The sequence below is a fragment of the Hypanus sabinus genome, chromosome 4 (genome assembly GCF_030144855.1).
Source record: "Hypanus sabinus isolate sHypSab1 chromosome 4, sHypSab1.hap1, whole genome shotgun sequence".
Taxonomy (NCBI): Eukaryota; Metazoa; Chordata; class Chondrichthyes; order Myliobatiformes; family Dasyatidae; genus Hypanus; species Hypanus sabinus.
The window spans coordinates 63,750,742-63,768,831 of record NC_082709.1 but is presented as its reverse complement, the minus strand read 5'-3'; the positions used below and the strand labels follow the sequence as shown (position 1 = coordinate 63,768,831).

The following is an 18,090-nucleotide window of genomic DNA, read 5'->3' as shown; positions in this document are numbered from 1 at the left end:
AAGCTCAGCCTGCAAAATCTGCATTCTTTAAATTAATAAAATGACTTTGTACAATATTACAAGTTATGACGACTTGTACATTAAAGGAATTGTAAATTCATAATTAAATTAGATGTCCACTTAAATGTCACTGGTAGAAGAGGCTTTAGGCCAAGCAAGTTTGAATTATTCAAATGAGAAATAATTGAACAATTGATACTTTTTAGTTGTAAGATTTTTACAAATAACTGAAGGGAGTTCCCAAGTACTATATTAAGAAGTACAGTCGGCCCTCCTTATCTGCAGATTCTGTATGCGTGGATTCAACTAACCGCGGATCAGGAAAACCTGGAAGTTCTCTCTCCAGTACTCGTTGCTTGGGCATGTACAGACTATTTTTTCTTGTCATTATTCCCTAAACAATACAGTATAACAACTATTTACATAGCATTTACATTGCATTAGGTATTATAACTAGTCTAGAAATGACTTAAAAGTACAGGTAGTCCCCGGGTTATGAATGAGTTCCGTTCCTGAGTCCGTCTTTAAGTCAGATTTGAGGTCGGAACAGGTACATTCGGTATTATTTAGCGTCGGTCAAACGTTTTTCTTAGTATAGTACATATTTTACCTTTCTATGCATGTAAAACACTTAAGAAACATTCATATTTCAATAATTAAACCACTGCGTTGCTTAGTAATAATTGTAGCTTTCATCGGGGCAGGGCCTTTCACATGCTTCATTAAAATTGTTCCGTTCGTTGACTGACTGTAGTCTAACGCTTTTCCAATGACTGATGGTGTTCCACCTCTTTCCGATCGCTTTATTACTTCCACCTTATTTTCAATTGCGATCGTGATTATTTTTGTGAACAGAAACACTGCGGATTCAGAGCTTCGCCACCAGGTCCTAATGTCCACCGCAGAGACGTTAAATGAAGTCCAGGGTTCTGCTGGGTCCTAAAGACCACCGCCCTGATACATGTTAAATAAGGGACTTGAGCATCCGCAAATTTTGGTATCCGCGGGGGTGGTCCCAGAACCAATCCCCTTCAGATAAAGAGGGCGACTGTATCTTTATACTTCCCAAAGCTGCTTCATTAAGATCTCTGCCATGTACTTCCATATTCTGGACAATGTTCCCTTGGCTGAACAGAAGAGCACTATTAAGAGATCATTCTTACCCTCGGCCAATAGTCTCTATAATGAGTCGACCTATAGCTAGGGAAGCGCTGACCCCCCCCTCTTGTTAGATTGTTATTAACCTCTGCTTAGCAGAGCTCTATTTAAACTTTGTTTAGCTCTGCTTACCACACCCTACTATCGTGGACACCCTGTGCAATACTACCATCACTTTTTATCAGGATGGTGTGAATGTACACCTATTGCTGTAATATTGTGGTAATTCTTGCACTACAGCTTTATCCATGTGAATTTGGAAATCTTGTCATCTTTGACTTAAATCTTGTGCATCTTATTTATAAGGTAACTTTTATTCTTCTTCTCTACATTTCTACATCTGTGTACTTGTAATTCTATTGTGACACTGAATTTCCTCTGGGATCAATGAAGTATCTATCCTTATCACTTAAAAGCATGCCGGCTGGTGGCTCAGTGACATCAGCCCTGAACTTCAGAAGCGAAGGCTCCCAAGTTCAAACCCAGACTGCTCTTCCCCCCCCACCCCCCGGGCACACTTTCCATCTGTGCCAGGTTGAGTGTCGAGCTAGCCACTCAGCTTGGTAAAAAACAAGGGTCGAGTCAGGAATGGTCATACCGTGACCTGGTTAACCTGAAAGAAGACCAATCCTGACACTACGCGCCAAACAAGAATGGCTGACTGTCTGGTGTGACAATCTATGAAATGATGACTTAAAAGCAGCAATTTGTATAAGCAAGGGCTCACAATGGAGTTCTTCGGGTTTGCTGACTGCCACAATGCTATTTTAAAAAAAATTAATAACCTTTTGAGAGCAGGATTTTCTGCATATCTATTAACATGTTATGCACGGAAAAGTTTATTTTCTGTTTACACTCTGCTAATTTCTGTCAGTTCAAGGTGCTTTTTTGAGGTTTGACCAAACCGTTGGTCATTGGTCATCAAAGATTTGTTTCTGTCGCTAATTTTTTTTGTTTTAGTGGTCTCATTACTTGCCTTTGGGGGTGTTTCATTGTTGGGAATTTCACTTTATTTAAAACATCGAAGTATTTTTACATAAGATTGAGGAACTGGCTTACACACGGGTTGCCTACATAGTATGCTACTTTGTCTCACAGCATCTGTGCAATTAATATACTCACTGACCATTAAGTACAGGCTTTTTCTGCGATATTTACCCTACATGTTGCAATTATCAGTTATTTGATAAATGTTCAGTATTTCCAGTTACCTGTCCCGTTTCGTTAAAATCTACTTCTTGCCAAACCTTTGGATTTCTGTCCTGATTTATTTTTCGAATAGTTCAGTTTACGATCTTTTTACTTTCTTAGCATTTCGGGATGTTTAAGATGCAAGGGTTTTTGCTGCATTATCGAACCATTATCAGTAAACATATATGGTGGATGCATTAAAAGTTATTAATATGATCTGATGAAGGTTTGATGAATCATCTTGTTCCTGAAATGTGTCTCCATAAGTTGCTACTAGTGGAGTGTTCTGAACATTTCCTCTTAATTTCAGGCACTACATTTGTAAAATTGATTTTGTGTTCCACAAGTGACCAGTAAATCTGCCAGAAGACACCACTTAAATCATTTTTGGCCCATAGTGAACTCTGCACAAGCTTTGTTCCCCATTTTCCCTGTGTTACCTGTCCCTTGAGTTTCTCGTGATATTGGTATGATGTAATTGTCTTGTGATCGTAGGGTGATGTGATGTCACATGATGGCATGTTCCAGCTGGTATAAAAGGGGAGACCATAATTTGTTGAGTAGTTGTTTTGTTGGGGAGTTGTAGGAGAAAGTGAAGAATTACCAGCTTTGTGCAAACCCAAAGAATTGGGTAGAAATGAGTGGCGTTCTGTGTGTCTCGAATGTGATTGATGTGAATTATGGCACACACTTTTGGTTAATCCCTGCATGGTCTTGGGTGTTGTGTGATGACCACATCCGGCGAGTGGTCAGTTACTTTGAGAAATCTTGTTGTTCATGATCCCTTTGGAAAAGGCATTTCTTGGCTTGGATCTGCATGAACAGTTTCGTCTTCAAGAATCGATTCATTGCTGGTTCAGGAAGTCTCTCCTCTCATTTACTTTATAAGTCATATGGACTTCTTAAACTACCACTTTAAGACTGTGCTTGAGTAAGATCTGTTAAGAATTGTCTCTAAGTTCGACTATTTTATAACTGTAGATGCATAACGCTGTTAACTTCCATTTAAGTTAGTCGTTTGTTTACTTTTCTATGTTTTTGAGTAGAGGTTAATAAATTTCATTATTTATAAAAACACGGCTCAATTTTCATATCTATTACTGTTGGTACGTAACACCTGGCTCAGGATTTAATCTTTACATTGTGTTCAATCTATATAATCTGTTGAGTTTGTGAATTATTCAAACTTGCAGGGATTCAGTAAAATTAGTACAAGGAAATTACTTAGTCTGGCTATTCCATGTTAATAGGAATGCTCGAATGGATTCATCTAGTACATCCATTTGTGGTTGATTTATTTCAACTCTGTCAGTTTCAACTCTATAATTTTATATTTTTGTTGTTTTGTTAAGAAACTTTATTGTACTAATTGATTGCTGCATAGAGTTATCAGGAAATCCGGCACGGAATCAGGCCCTATAGCTGACAAAGTCTGTGCTAGTATGAAGTCAGTCAAAACATGGAGGAACCATCATGAACTCCACAGCCCCTGATGATCCTGTAATTTTTGTCTCAGACGCCAATGTGTGAGCAGCCTTCAGGAGAGTAAATCCATGAAAAGCATCCAGCCCAGGCAACCTGGCCTAAAGACCTGTGCTGATTAACTGGTGGAGTATTCACTGAGATCCTTAACCTCTCATTTCACCAGTCTGAGGTACCCACTTGTTTCAAGTAGGCCTCAATTATACTGATGCCCTAGGAAAATCTGCTAACCTGCCTCAGTGACTATTGTCCATAGCACTTACATCCACTGTGATGTGTTTTGAGAGGTTGGTAATAAAACATATCAACTCCTACCTGAGAAGTAATTTGGATCTGCTTCAATTTGCCTACGGGAGCAACAGATCCACAATAAATGCCATCTCATTAGCTCTTCACTCATCCCTGGAACATCTGGACAGCCAAGATACATACACCAGAATGCTCTTTATTGATTACAGTTTGACACTCAATACCATCATCTCCTTGGAAGTAATCAGTAAACTTCAAGACCTTGGCCTCAGTACCTCCTTATGCAATCAGATCCTTGATTTCCTCACTTGCAGATCCCAGTTCAGTTTGGATTGGCAACAACATCTCCTCTGCAATCTCCATCAGCACAGGTGCACCACAGAGCTGTGTGCTTAGCCCTCTGCTCTACTCACTTTACATTTATGACTGTACGACAGTAAGGACAGCTCCAATGCCAGATTTAAGTTTGCTAATGACACCACAGTTGTTGACTGAATCAAAGCTGGTGACAAATCAGCATGCAGGAGGGAGACTGAAAATCTGGTTGAGTGGTGCCATAACAACAGCTCAATGTCAGCAAGACCTTGGAGCTGATTATTGGCTTCAGGCGGAGGAAACCAGAGTGCCATGAGCCAGTCCACATCAAAGTATCAGAAGTGGACAGAGTCAGCAACTTTAAATTTCTTTGTGTTATTATTTCCGAAGACCTTTCCTGGGCCTAGCACATAAGTCCAATTATAAAGAAATAATGCCAGTGCCTCTACTTCCTTAAGAGTTTGTGAAGATTCGGTGTGATATCTAAAACTTTAACTAACTTCTGTAGATGTATATTGGAGAGTGTATTGACTGGCTGCATCACAGACTGGTATGGAATCACCAATGCCTTTCAATGGAAAATTCTACAAAAAGTAGTGGATACAGTCCAGTCCACAATGTGTAAAGTTCGCCCCACCAAGGAGCACATCGAGATGAAGCATTGTTGCAGGAAAACAGCATCCATCCTTAGGGCCGCCCCCCCCCCCCCCCCCCCACCTTCCTTCCTTGCACTCAAGACATGCTCTTTTCTTTGCTGCCATCAGGAAGAAGATACAGGAGCCTCAGAACTCACAGCACTAGGTTCAGGAGCAGTTATTACCCCTTAACCATTAGACTCCTGAATCAAAGGGGGTAACTTCACTTGCCCCATTATTGAAATGTTCCCGCAACCTATGAACTCTCTTTCAAGGACTCATCTCATGTTCTCGATATTTGTTGCTTATTCATCTATTTTTGTATTTGCATATTTTGTTGTATTTTTGCACACTGCTTGAATGCCCAAGTTGATGCGGTCTTCTATCGTTTCTGTTAATGAGTTTATTAAGTAAGCCCACAAGAAAGCGAATCTCAGGGTTGTACTTGGTGATGTATATGTACTTAGATAATAGATTAACTTTGAACTAACCAACCAGCACTCTAGTATGTTAATCTTACATTAACCCATTTTATTTTTTAAACATTTCCATCAATTCCTCCAGATTTTTACTCCTGCCTACATACCAGGGTCAGTTAACAATAGCCAATTAATCTAACACCCCAGACATTTTTGGAATCTGGAAGAAAACCAGAGCACTTGGAGGAAGCCCACCTAATTGTACAAATTTCACTCAGGATTGAATCCAAGTCATGGTGTGGAGGGCAGCTGCACTACGGTGCTGTCATTATTTAATGTCATAAGACAGAATTCATAACATAGGAATGCTGGAAAAACTGCTATTACTTTAAAATATCTTTGGGTGCTCTGAGATTGCACTATAGAAAAGCAAGTTTCCATGTTGGACTCTCCTGTGATAACCATTTCCTAGTAAGAGTCTTTTTACCAGCCACCAACAGTATATTCATTAAATATTTATCTATTTTCAACCATTCTTGAGGTATATATCCAAAATATATGGTCTTACTCTCCAAGGGTATTTCACATTTAAAGGTGTCTTGTAGGGCATTGTGTATCCCCCTCCAAGTTTTTGATAACAGGGCAGTCCCAAAAATGATAATGATTTGCATTTTGATTTCAATTTCAATTTTAATTTCATGGAAATTACAATGGACATTTACAAAATAGAGAAGGTAACAGCATCTGTTAATCATAAGCTGGAACAATTTGATTCATACTGGGAAAAACGGTTTAACTACATAATGCCTCATAGGCCTGATTTTATTCTCACAAATCAATGAATCTGTTGTAAAAAAAAGAGATCACTCCCTACTTGTACATAGTTCTTTTCTTTTGCTTGTTTTTTCTTTCCACTGTTTTCTATAAGTGTATACCCCAGATTAATACTTTGTGGAGATTATGTGATATATGATGTATATGTACAATGTCTGAAATACATCTTATGGAAGTGTTTGTTTGATGAACTTCAGTAAAAAAAATAAATTACAAAAAAAAAGAAAAGCAAGTTTCCTTCAAACATGAAAGTGGTTGTTCATCTTGGGGTTGCATATGCAATTATGTATGTTAAGCTCCATTCTTATAATTTTAAATGATCCGTGCCCCCAGGAATTTCAGAACAAAGTTTTTTTTAATGATTTGCCACTGTTCTGGGAGAAAGTGATTTTGTTTAAAGATGAAATAAATATTCTTGAGATTGGCCTATTTAATTACCATGGGTTGACCATTTAAACACTGTACACAGGACAGTATCAGGAATGTAGTTATACTTGCAGCACAAAATGACATCCATGTAATACTTATAAAGCGCAAACACGAGGAAATCTGCAGCTGCTGGAAATTCAAACAACAACACACTCAAAATGCTGGTGGAACACAGCAGACCAGGCAGCATCTATAGGGAGAAGCGCTATCGACATTTTGGCCCGAAATATTTATAAACTTGTCTTTGTGGTATATAAAAATGTTACAGCCCTTGACTTATAAAAGAATAAATTTACTGAGCATATTATGTGAATTAAATGACCCAGTTAAACCTGGAAACAAAGAGGTCTTTATAATGCAGTGGTAATTGAGGTTGTATCAAAATATGTGGCACTTCTCCAATGGTTTGCAAAATCTTTTCAGAATTTTATAACTATTGTCATGGATATATTTAATCTTTTTTCATTAAATGGGTGCTTGCCAAAATCTTATTTTGTGTCTTCTGGGCTTGAAACATTCTACTTTTTACTTTTTTGTGGTTTATAATTTAATGATACAGCGTAGAGTAGGCCCTCCTGGCCCTTCAAACAATGCCACCCCAGGAGCCCCACAACCCCAATGAATCATAACCTAGTCACAGGAAAATTTACCATGAGTAATTAACCTATCCTGTCTATCTTGGGACTGTATGGTGAAATGGAAAACCCAAGCATTCCATGGAGAGGGCATACATGTTACAGAAAGGGACTGGAGTTGAATTCCGAACTCCAGTATGCCCCGAGCTGTGATAAAGTCACTTTGTGGTTCCGTGTAGATTTTTTGACTCCTATCCGGGAGTCTCTTAAAAGACCCTATCGTATCTGCCTCCATCACCAACAGCCCATTCCATGCACTCACCACTCTCTGTGTTTAAAAAAAACTTACCCCTGACATGTCCTCTGTACCTGCTTCCAAGCACCTTAAAACTATGCCCTCTAGTGTTAGCCATTTCAGCCCTGGGAAAAAGCCTCTGACTATCCACACGATCAGTACCTCTCATCTTTGATTAATTTCAAAAAATGTATTTGAACTCTATCAAATTGGTGGTAACATTTGTTTCACCTTGAATATTTATTAAAAAGTATCTTATTTATTTGATAGTTCACCCTGATCTCTGCTCTGTTTTCCATTTCTGGCCCTTTTCACTTCTCCCATAATACTGACTAGGGTCAGTACTCTGACAAGTAGGATTAATCAATAGCTTGTATTTTAAAAGCCAGACACAGAATTTAAAAATAATAATGAAAATAGTAATTCTGCATGGCTGACATTTTTTTACAGGCACAGTTATATTAGTAGAAATAAAACTGCATGACTCTACCCATAGGTGTCTGGTAATACTTTTACAATATTTATTGTTTAAAACTAGAACAATCAGACCCCATTTGTTTTTTAATGGTGGAGTTGTTAGTCATAAAGTGACCTTTATGTTTGCTATGCTGAACAGTGCAGGCACAAAACACATGATAAATTTGAAACTCTCCTACAAGATTCCAATAGGCTTGTCCTAGACTTATTTCCACTTGGCAAAATGTACCTATTATTATTTAATTATTTATGGTTCTATATTGCTATATTTCTACACTATTCTAGGTTGGTGCGACTGTAACGAGACCCAATTTTCCTCAGGATCAATAAAGTATGTCTGTCTGTTTGTTCCTATTTTCCTTTTGCTTGGCTCCATTCACACCTTGCAAGAATAAATAAATTTCTTTGTGAAGCATGGTTTTAAAAATGATATTTTTAAAAATAAATGGACTGGGATAACTTTGGTTGTAAGATGTTTAAGACACTAAAATGGGTAAGTAAGTGGTCTTTATTGGCAAGTCAGCTTTTGTTGACTTACTAGAAGATTTTAGAGTGCAGCTAAGAGACAGCCTCAAAAACATGTAGGTCAGGAATTGTGTAAAGATTAGAGCTAGAGGAAAGTAAACATTTTACTAGATCCAGTGTGCTTATTCAACTCAACGGGGTGCTTACATTGTCACCATTTCCAATGGTATTTTTCTTGTAGATTAATGATTTAATTAGCTGAATATAATTTTGAATCTCTGAATGCGCAGCACTCTAAAGTAGCTGCCATAATGTTAGTTATGAAACAAAAATAAAGTTGCTCGCTAACAGTGGAGTATGTGAAAGGGTTGTTCGAGCTGGAGGACAGGGTATCATAAAACAAAATGTGGTTAGAACTTTGGTAATCCCACTGATTTTGCCATCTGTAGATTTTTGTTTTTTGATTTTTGAAAGCATTTGGTTTGTCAGATTGAGGAAGAGCCCCTGAGTCTCAAATAAATATCCTCTAACTGTGACAGAGTAGAAAGATCATGGTTAGAATCCTGTTTTGTGCAGTATCAGCTGATCTTTGGTAGGCTTCAGAATAATCACAACTGATTAGCAATCATTATTAATTGAATTATCCCTTTTGATCATTTGTTAGTGTTTGATCAGTACAGAATTGGGTCAGGTGATGATTTTAAGTCACCTCGCTAACCTATGGGAGTTAGAGATCTGAATGTTTTATTTAAGGTACTGTTGCAAGAAAAAGTTTGTGAACCCTTTGTGATTAGCTGTTTTTTGGCATTAATTATTCATAAATTGTGTCTGAACTTCATCTAAATTACAATAATAGGCAAACATAATCTGCCTAAACTAACACAAGCAAATGATAATTTTCATGACTTTATTGAAATCATTGTTTAATCGTTCACAGTACAGGCTGGTAAAAGTATCTGAACCCCTGTATTTAATAACTGGTAGAACTTCCTTCAGCAGCAATAACCTCTACCAAACATTTCTTGTAGCTGTTGATCAGACTTGGCCAACTACAAGGAGGAATTTTAGACCATTCCTCCATACCTTGCATGAACAGCCCCTTTTAGGTTATACCGCAGCATCTAAATTGGGTTAAGGTCTGGACTCTGACTTGGCCATTTCTAAAAATATATTTTCTTCTTTATAAACCATTCTGTTGCTGACTTGTGTTTCAGATATTGTCTTGTTGCATCATCCAACCTCTATTAAGCTTCACATGACAGACTGTTACCCTGACATTCTCCTGAAAATGTCTTGATGCAATTTTGAATTTATTGTTTCCTCAATGATTGCAAGCTGTCCAGGCCCAGAGGCACTAAAGCAACCCCAAACCATGATGCTCCTTCCACCATGCTTCACAGTTGGGATGAAGTTTTGGTGTTGGTGTGCAGTGTTCCTTTTCTTCCAAACATAACATTTCTGCCATAATGTTCAACTTTTGTCCCATATGTCCACTGAGCATTGTCCCAGAAGTGTTGTGGAGCATCCAGGCAGCCTTTTGCAAACTTGAGACATGCAGCAATGTGTTTTTTTTTGGAGAGCAGTGATTTCCTCTGCAGTGTCCTTCCATGAACACCAATTTTGTTCAGTGTTTTTTTATAGAGGACACGTGAACAGAAAATTAAGCAAATTCTAGAGATTTCTGAGATTTTCTGCTGTTACCCATGGGTTCTTTTTCACCTCCTTCAGCATTTGCACATTGTGTTCTTTGTGTGATCTTTGCAAGATGCCCACTTCTAGGGAGACTAGCAACTACTGAAATTCCTCCCTTTGGAGACAATTTCTCTTACTTTGGATTGATGAACATTTAGGTCTTTAGAAGTGCTTTTGTAGCATTTTCAGCTTTAATACATCTCTACAATTCTTCTGAGGTTGTCTGCAAGTTGTTTTGATTGAGGCACGGTGCATATAAACAGATCTTTCTTGAGAAGAGCAGGTTCTGTCAGTGTTTTTTTTTGGGCTGGACACCTCTACAACCCACTCCTTCAATCTTATTTCATTCATTGGAACATATGACTTCAAATAGCTTTTGTAGAAGGCATTACCCCAGAGATTCACATACTTTTCTGAACCTAGACTGTGATTGTTTAAATGGTGTACTCAGTATTGATGAGAAGTACAATTGCTTGTGTGTTATTAGTTTAGGCAGATTGTGTTTGTTTATTATTGTGACTTAGGTGAAGATCAGACCACATATGATGAGTAATTAATGCAGAAAACCGGACATTTGCAAAGGATTCACAATCTTTTTTTTGCAACTATATATTTAAGTCATTTTCATTACGCTTGCTTGGATTGATGTAATATGATGTAAGATTTATAAATTACTTGCTTTGAGATTTGGAATCAACATGGGAATATTCAGAAAGCTGTGTGGTAATATTTCACCCTACCTCCATCACCTTACTCTGGTTCCTCATCTTTTTTTCTCCAGTCCTGATGAAGGGTCTGGGCCAGAAATGTCAACTATACACTTTTCCATTGATGCTACCTGGCCTGCTGAGTTCCTCCAGCATTTTGTGTGTGTTGCTAGGCAATAATTCGGCTCAGCTTGAATTCTCATTGAAAAATTACCAAGCAACACACAAAAAATGCTGGAGGAACTCAGCAGGCCAGGCAGCATTTATGGAAAAGAGTACAGTTGGGCCTCAAACAGTCCCTCTGGGTGAGGCAACACTTCACCTGTGAGTCTGCTGGCATCGTATACTTTGTCTGGTGTTCCCAGTGTGCCTTCCTGTATATTGATGAGTCCTGACATAGATTGGGAGATTGCTTCACTGAGCACCTATACTCCGTCAACCAGAAGGATGTTCAACAGTCCTTCCAGGTGAGGCAACACTTTACCTGTGCATCTGCTAAAAACATATACTGTGCCTGGTGCTTCCGGTGTGGTCTCCTTACATCGATGAGATCCAGTGTAAATTGGGAGACCATTTTGTCGAGCATCTACACTCTGTCCACCAGAAAAATCTCTCAGTGGTTCCCATTCCAATATGTCTATCCATGGCCTCCTCTACTGTCGTGATAAGGCCACACTCAATTTGGAGGAACAACAGCTTGTATTCCATCTAGGTAGCCTCCAACCTGATGGCATGAACATTGATTTCTCAAACTTCCAGTAACTTCCCCTTGCCATGAATAAAATTAGCACAGTTAATGAGGTGACAAAGTGGGCGTGGAAAGTGTGTTCTGTCTGGTAGCTACAGATCTAATGTGGAAATCTGTTCTTTAATATCTTAGACAGCATATTGTGTTTTATATTGCCTTTGGGGATATTTGTTTTCCAAAATTTCAGTCCTTTTTTAATAGGCATGATTAAATGTAAAGACTAGCAATTTTACTGATTTCATGCATTCATTGCAATCAAATGATGGTCGTAATTTATTGCTATTAATTCTCACTTCCCAATTCCTTGCTCAGAGTTCTGCGATTCTTTCTTCCCAACCCCAAACATATTTATATATTCCTTCTGAAAGCTAAGATTCTATCATCCTGGCTATTCTATTCTGGATTTTCTCCCCTCATGTTGTAAAAAGAATTATATTCTCACTTCTGGACCTTAATTGCCTGCAATCTTTGCCAGTGGAAGCAATTTCTGCTTTTACACACTGCTTAGATTCCACATAACCTTTCGTGTTGTAAAAAAAATCAATGTGTACACATTGGAAAGTGATCAAGTTTTGAAACAACTTGTCAAATAAGTAATTGCAGTCAGTTCCTGCTTGACTCTGCATTGTATGCTGCCAACTTTCAACCTGATTTAATTCCACATTTTCTGGTATTGCAGGTAACTATGGATTCCAGTACAGAAACTCAGCATGGTGACACTGCAATTTCAGAAGCGGAAACTCACCAGCTAGCAGTGCAGACACAAGCACAGCTTGCCACTATAGCGCAGGTATGTTTTCAGTGTTATTTACAAATAGTATTGTGTGATCAGTGTCTGATTAAGTATTCAGATCTTCAATGCAAAATCTATTTATTTAAAAGAAAAACGAGTCTTTACCCCCCCCCCCCCACCCAAACGTATTGACAATACTTTTTCCCAACCTGCATCATTAAAACAGTTAATCTTACATTGTGTTTTTGGGAGGGGCATTACCAGTGCAAATTGGATGCCATGGTTCTTGCATGAATTTTAAAGTAATTTGTTAGGTATAATTAATTTGTTGCAAAGGCTGCATAGCTGTAACTTTCCCCATCGAAGTAATCTATTACCTAAAGATCTGTTTATTGCATTAACATCCAAGAGAGAATTGTGGGAACATACTGGATACAAATTGATTATTGTGTGCAGCTGTCAGTGAAACCATGATTCCAGAGGAACAAGCAAGTGTTAGACAACTTGTGAATTGTGGAAAAAATTTCAAATTTCCTTTAAGTATTTCCCCTCTCACCATAAAAATATTGACCAACTCTGGTATCTATGCCACATAATTTTATAAGCAGCTGAGGTTAGCCTCTTAGCCTCCTGTGTTCCAGTGAAAATAATCCCAGCCTATCTAGTCTCTCCGTGTAACTAAAGCCCTCCATTCTTGACAAATTTCTAGTGCTACCACATCCTTTCTATACTATGGTGACCAGAACTGCATATAACATTGTAAGTGGCCTAACCAATGTCTTGTAAAACTGCAACATGATGTCCTAACTCTAATCATCAATACCCCTGTCCATGAAGGCAAGCAAACTAAATGTCTTTATTAACCTATTCACCTGTGTCACTATTTTCAGAAAACTATGAATTTTCACTCAAGGATCCTGCTGTACATCAATGCTCCTAAGGTCCCTTCGATTTACTTTCTGGCCAGTATTAAACAATCCAGAATGCTTGCCTTGCATTTGTCTGGATTAAGTTCCAGTCATCATAGATGCATCCGATTTTCCAGCTAATCGATGGCTCTCCATATCCTTAGACAGACATCCTTGGTATCTACAACTCCACTAATCTTTATGACACAAACAAACATGTCTATCGTTTGTATAACAACAAAGTCTCATTTTTTAAAATAGTGGTAGTGTTACGAATCCCGTAACTGGATAAATTACCAGCAAAGATAGAGAGGTCCGTTGAAGTCTGATGTCACTATTTTCAAATGTTTTTATTTATAAAGGGGCACAAAAGTAAGGTTAATACAAACATTCAGATAATGCACGTCGTCAATACTCAATCTAAAGCGCGGGTATAGTAATAATCATCATTAAGAAGTGAGCTCTACTGTTGTCTAGGGGTTAATAGATTGTCCGTTGGAAATATAAAAGTCACTCAGAAGTCTGCAGGCTTCAGCCTTTTGGGAATCGCTGGGTTTCACGTGGGGCAACCAAGAGAGAGATTGGGGAGAAGAGAAAAAAACTTGTCGAGTCTTTATGAAGCTTCCGTGAAATCGGGGGAGCGTTGGTTCCCTCTCCCCGATGTTAGTTAAAAGCGGTTTTCCGTGATTCCAGCCACAATTTCCAATCCCGGAATCTAATGCACATGGCTTCCTTCAGAATAGCTTCCCGCTGCTGCGGGAACACTCTCGTGTCTTCTTGGTGCGTCTGAAGGGGCTGTCCCCCTGAGACCCTCCTTTATACTTCCTCACGGGGTCGCAGGTGTCAATCAGGTTGGGATGATGCAATCTCTCTCTCAACCAGCCCACCTTGCCCGAGGGCTTTTCACGTGGTCTCCATGAGACAATAGTCACTGTCGCCTTATTTTGCATCCCGGGTGGAACGTGCTCTTCGGCATATTTCTCTCTCTCTCTCTCTCCCTCTCCCCCACTTCCTGGGTCTACTGACCCCCCCCCCCCCCAAATGGGTGCTCTTGCGATTCTCACAAAGGAGGGGGCTGGGATCATAACAGCAGCAACAGAGCATGTTGAACTTATAGAAATTTCAATTCCATCATTTGTTCTTACATAGTTTCTTATTAGTATTTAGAAGAAAAAATCATTTGGTTCTGGAGCATAAGAAGTTTTTTTTCACAGGATAGTTAGCAAACCAAGAAAGTTCAAGATGGTTTATTTAGGAAGGTGATATGCATTGTCCCTCCTTGTCTTCCTCAATGGCTCAATAACATATTCTGCCTCTATTGCCAAGAATAGTGCTTTCGTTCCTGTCTTTTGTAGTGATTTTCTGATGACTTTGCAGTTTATGATGAATTCACACTTATCTATCATATAAAATTTTGCAGTAATAAGCTTGTGCTGATATTGTTGTTACTCACTTAACATTTTGAGGTTACTTTTCCCCAAGGGTTTAACCAAATCAGTATCACAAATCATTTCAAAATAGTTGAGCTAGCACTGCAAAACAAAGCAAGTTACATTGACAGAGCTACTGCTGATCTCTGAATTGTTATCCCACATCCTCCCATGTTAAGCACCAAGTTTCAACTGTGTGTGAATGTCTGTTTTCAAAAATTTAGAGTTGCTGGAATTGCTGTTAAAAACACCTCACCTAAAACTCCCGTTCCCAAAACCTTGAGTCTGCTAGCTGAAGTGTGAGCCCATCTTTCCTGCAGTCTCAGTTTAGATGAGTTACCCCTTTAATTTGCATCAAAACAACTATAAAATACTCACTCCCTTCCTTTTCCACTTTTGAATCAATTTAACCATGTTGTCCTCCACCAATGCCATTCCTTCAATGGAGTGCTTGGTTATCCTATTCCATGGTTGCCTGCTCATTTGTAGTATCAGCATCTCTATCTAAGTATCACTTCAAAGACACCAATCTGTTCACCATTTAACCATATAACAATTACAGCACGGAAACAGGCCATCTCGGCCCCTCTAGTCCATGCCGAACGCTTACTCTCACCTCGTCCCACTGACCCACACTCAGCCCATAACCCTCCATTCCTTTACTGTCCATATACCTATCCAATTTTAGTTTAAATGACAATAGCAAACCTGCCTCTACCACTTCTACTGGAAGCTCATTCCTTCCACACAGCTACCTCTCTCTGAGTAAAGAAATTCCCTCTCGTGTTACCCTTAAACTTTTGCCCCCTAACTCTCCACTCATGTCCTCTTGTTTGAATCTCCCCTACTCTCAATGGAAAAAGCCTATCCATGTCAACTCTATCTGTCCTCCTCATAATTTTAAATACCTCTATCAAGTCCCCCCTCAAACTTCTGCGCTCCAAAGAATAAAGACCTACCGGTAACTTGTTCAACCTTTCCCTGTAACTTAGATGCTGAAACCCAGGTAACATTCTAGTAAATCTTCTCTGTACTCTCTCTATTTTGTTGACATCTTTCCTATAATTTGGTGACCAGAACTGTTCACAATACTCCAGATTTGGCCTTACCAATGCCTTGTACAATTTTAACATTACATCCCAACTCCTATACTCAATGCTCTGATTTATAAAAGCCAACATACCAAAAGCTTTCTTCGCCACCCTATCCACATGCGATTCCACCTTCAGGAAACTATGCCCCATTATTCCTAGATCACTTTGTTCTGCTGCATTCTTCAGTGCTCTACCATTTACCATGTATGTCCTTTTTGGATTATTCCTACCAAAATGTAGCACCTCACACTTATCAGCATTAAACTCCACCTGCCATCGTTCAGCCCATTCTTCTAACTGGCCTAAATCTCTGCAAGCTTTGAAAACCTACTTCATTATCCACAATGCCACCTACCTTAGTATCATCTGCATACTTACTAATCCAATTTACCACCCCATCATCCAGATCATTAATGTATATGACAAACAACATTGGACCCAGTACAGATCCCTGAGGCACACCACTAGTCACTGGCCTCCAACCTGACAAACAGTTATCCACCACTACTCTCTGACGTCTCCCATCCAGCCACTGTTGAATCCATTTTACTACTTCAATATTTATACCTAACGATTGAACCTTCCTAACTAACCTTCCATGCAGAACCTTGTCAAAGGCCTTACTGAAGTCCATATAGACAACATCCACTGCTTTGTCCTCATCAACTTTCGTAGTAATCTCTTCAAAAAAATTCAGTAAGATTTGTCAAACATGACCTTTCACGCACAAATCCATGTTGACTGTTCCATGGATTCATCTGTGGCCATAATACTTGTTAATTCTGCACTCCTCCTCCTACTCTCCCCCCTGCACTCACACACACAGCCATTCTCTTTACTGTCAGACACAGAAATTAGGGGTGTGAACAGAAGATTAATTTAGAAAAATTAAAATTTTAAGGAGACAAAGAAGGAAAATGAAGCTGATTTTCAAAAAAGATTCCAGAGCTTACGATCCAAACTGATGAAGAAACATCCTCCAATTGTGGGTGAAAGTAAGTTAGAATACGTGATGTAGAATGAATACCAGACAAGAATCCAGAAACCTGGATCAATGGCTATCCTCCCTCAGCAGACGAATCAGAGCTCCTCTATGTTGAGCAATACTTGGCAAAAGCCCTGAAAGAAGACAATCACAAGAGTGGCTCTGCAGCACCACCTCAGACCAAGCTAGCCAAGTCTTGAAGTACATGATGCCAGACCAGATTTGTGGCTGGTAATGAGTTGATCAGTACAAGGAATATCCCTACTTAACCTTGCTTATCTACCTGTTGCAGGCTGCATCTCCCAATGATAGCCTTGGTGGAAGTAACCACTGATTGGTCTCGTGGAAACAAAGTCCTATATTCACATGAAGGATGCTCTTCAGTGTCTTATGAAATCATGAATATGCTAATTGTGAAAGTATTAAAAAAAATGCAAACTCAAAATGCAGGACAAATCAAACTTAATCTGGCTACCCATATTGCGGAGTATAAACTGACCCCCCATTTTCAAGGTTAAAAAAGTGACATTTTCATGTTGTCTTTGCATAAGCTGACCCCTTTTGTAGAGGTTTTTGATTTAACCAGAAAGGATCACAAGATCTCACATGCAGCTTTGTTGGATCCGGAACCAGGAAATTTTGTGAACCAGTACCTGTTTATAAAAAAAAAACAGGCCTACACATTGTAGAGCATTATAAGTGAATTCTTAATAAATAAATCAGGGAGGGAAATTTTGGATTAGATCTCCAATGGTAAAGAATCCTCAGAATTGTAACCCCTGCAAAACCATTTAGAGCCCATTGTAATCTCGTTAAAACATAACACGGGGTGGCAGGATCAGTACGTCTTCTCAGTATTGAGTTTGCGACCACCATGTAAAAAAGACTAAAACAAATGCGATATGATGCTGGCTTCAAGCTGAAGGTTGTTGATTTTGCTAAAGGAACGAATAATCCTGAAGCTGCTAAGAAGTTTAGTGTAAACGAGAAACAAGTGAGAGAGTGGAGAAAGGCAGAGGACACGCTGAGGGAAATGCCAAAGATGATATGTGCAAACCGCAGGAAAACATGTCAGTGGCCAGAACTGGAAGAAGTTTTAGAGTGGATGAATCACCAGCGATCGTCCAGATACACTGTTAACAGAGAAATGATTCGAGTTCAAGCGTTGAAAAACACCGTAAGATCAGCGAAAATTTCAAAGCTACGCGAAGTTGGTACACCCGATTTATGAATAGACGTGATCTTGTGTTGAGAAAAAAAAGCAAAGAT

The 18,090-nt window shown here is 39.0% G+C and overlaps 1 protein-coding gene across 1 annotated transcript in view; it reads left to right on the top strand.

Moving 5' to 3' along the window:
- The window catches only part of creb1b (cAMP responsive element binding protein 1b), a 116,142-nt gene that overhangs the window by 41,523 nt on the left and 56,529 nt on the right, over nt 1-18,090 (top strand). Inside the window, exon 2 of the mRNA XM_059967320.1 lies at nt 12,351-12,461. Coding sequence (XP_059823303.1) covers nt 12,357-12,461 — 105 coding nt within the window. The 5' untranslated portion in view covers nt 12,351-12,356. The remainder of the gene's footprint in view (nt 1-12,350; nt 12,462-18,090) is intronic.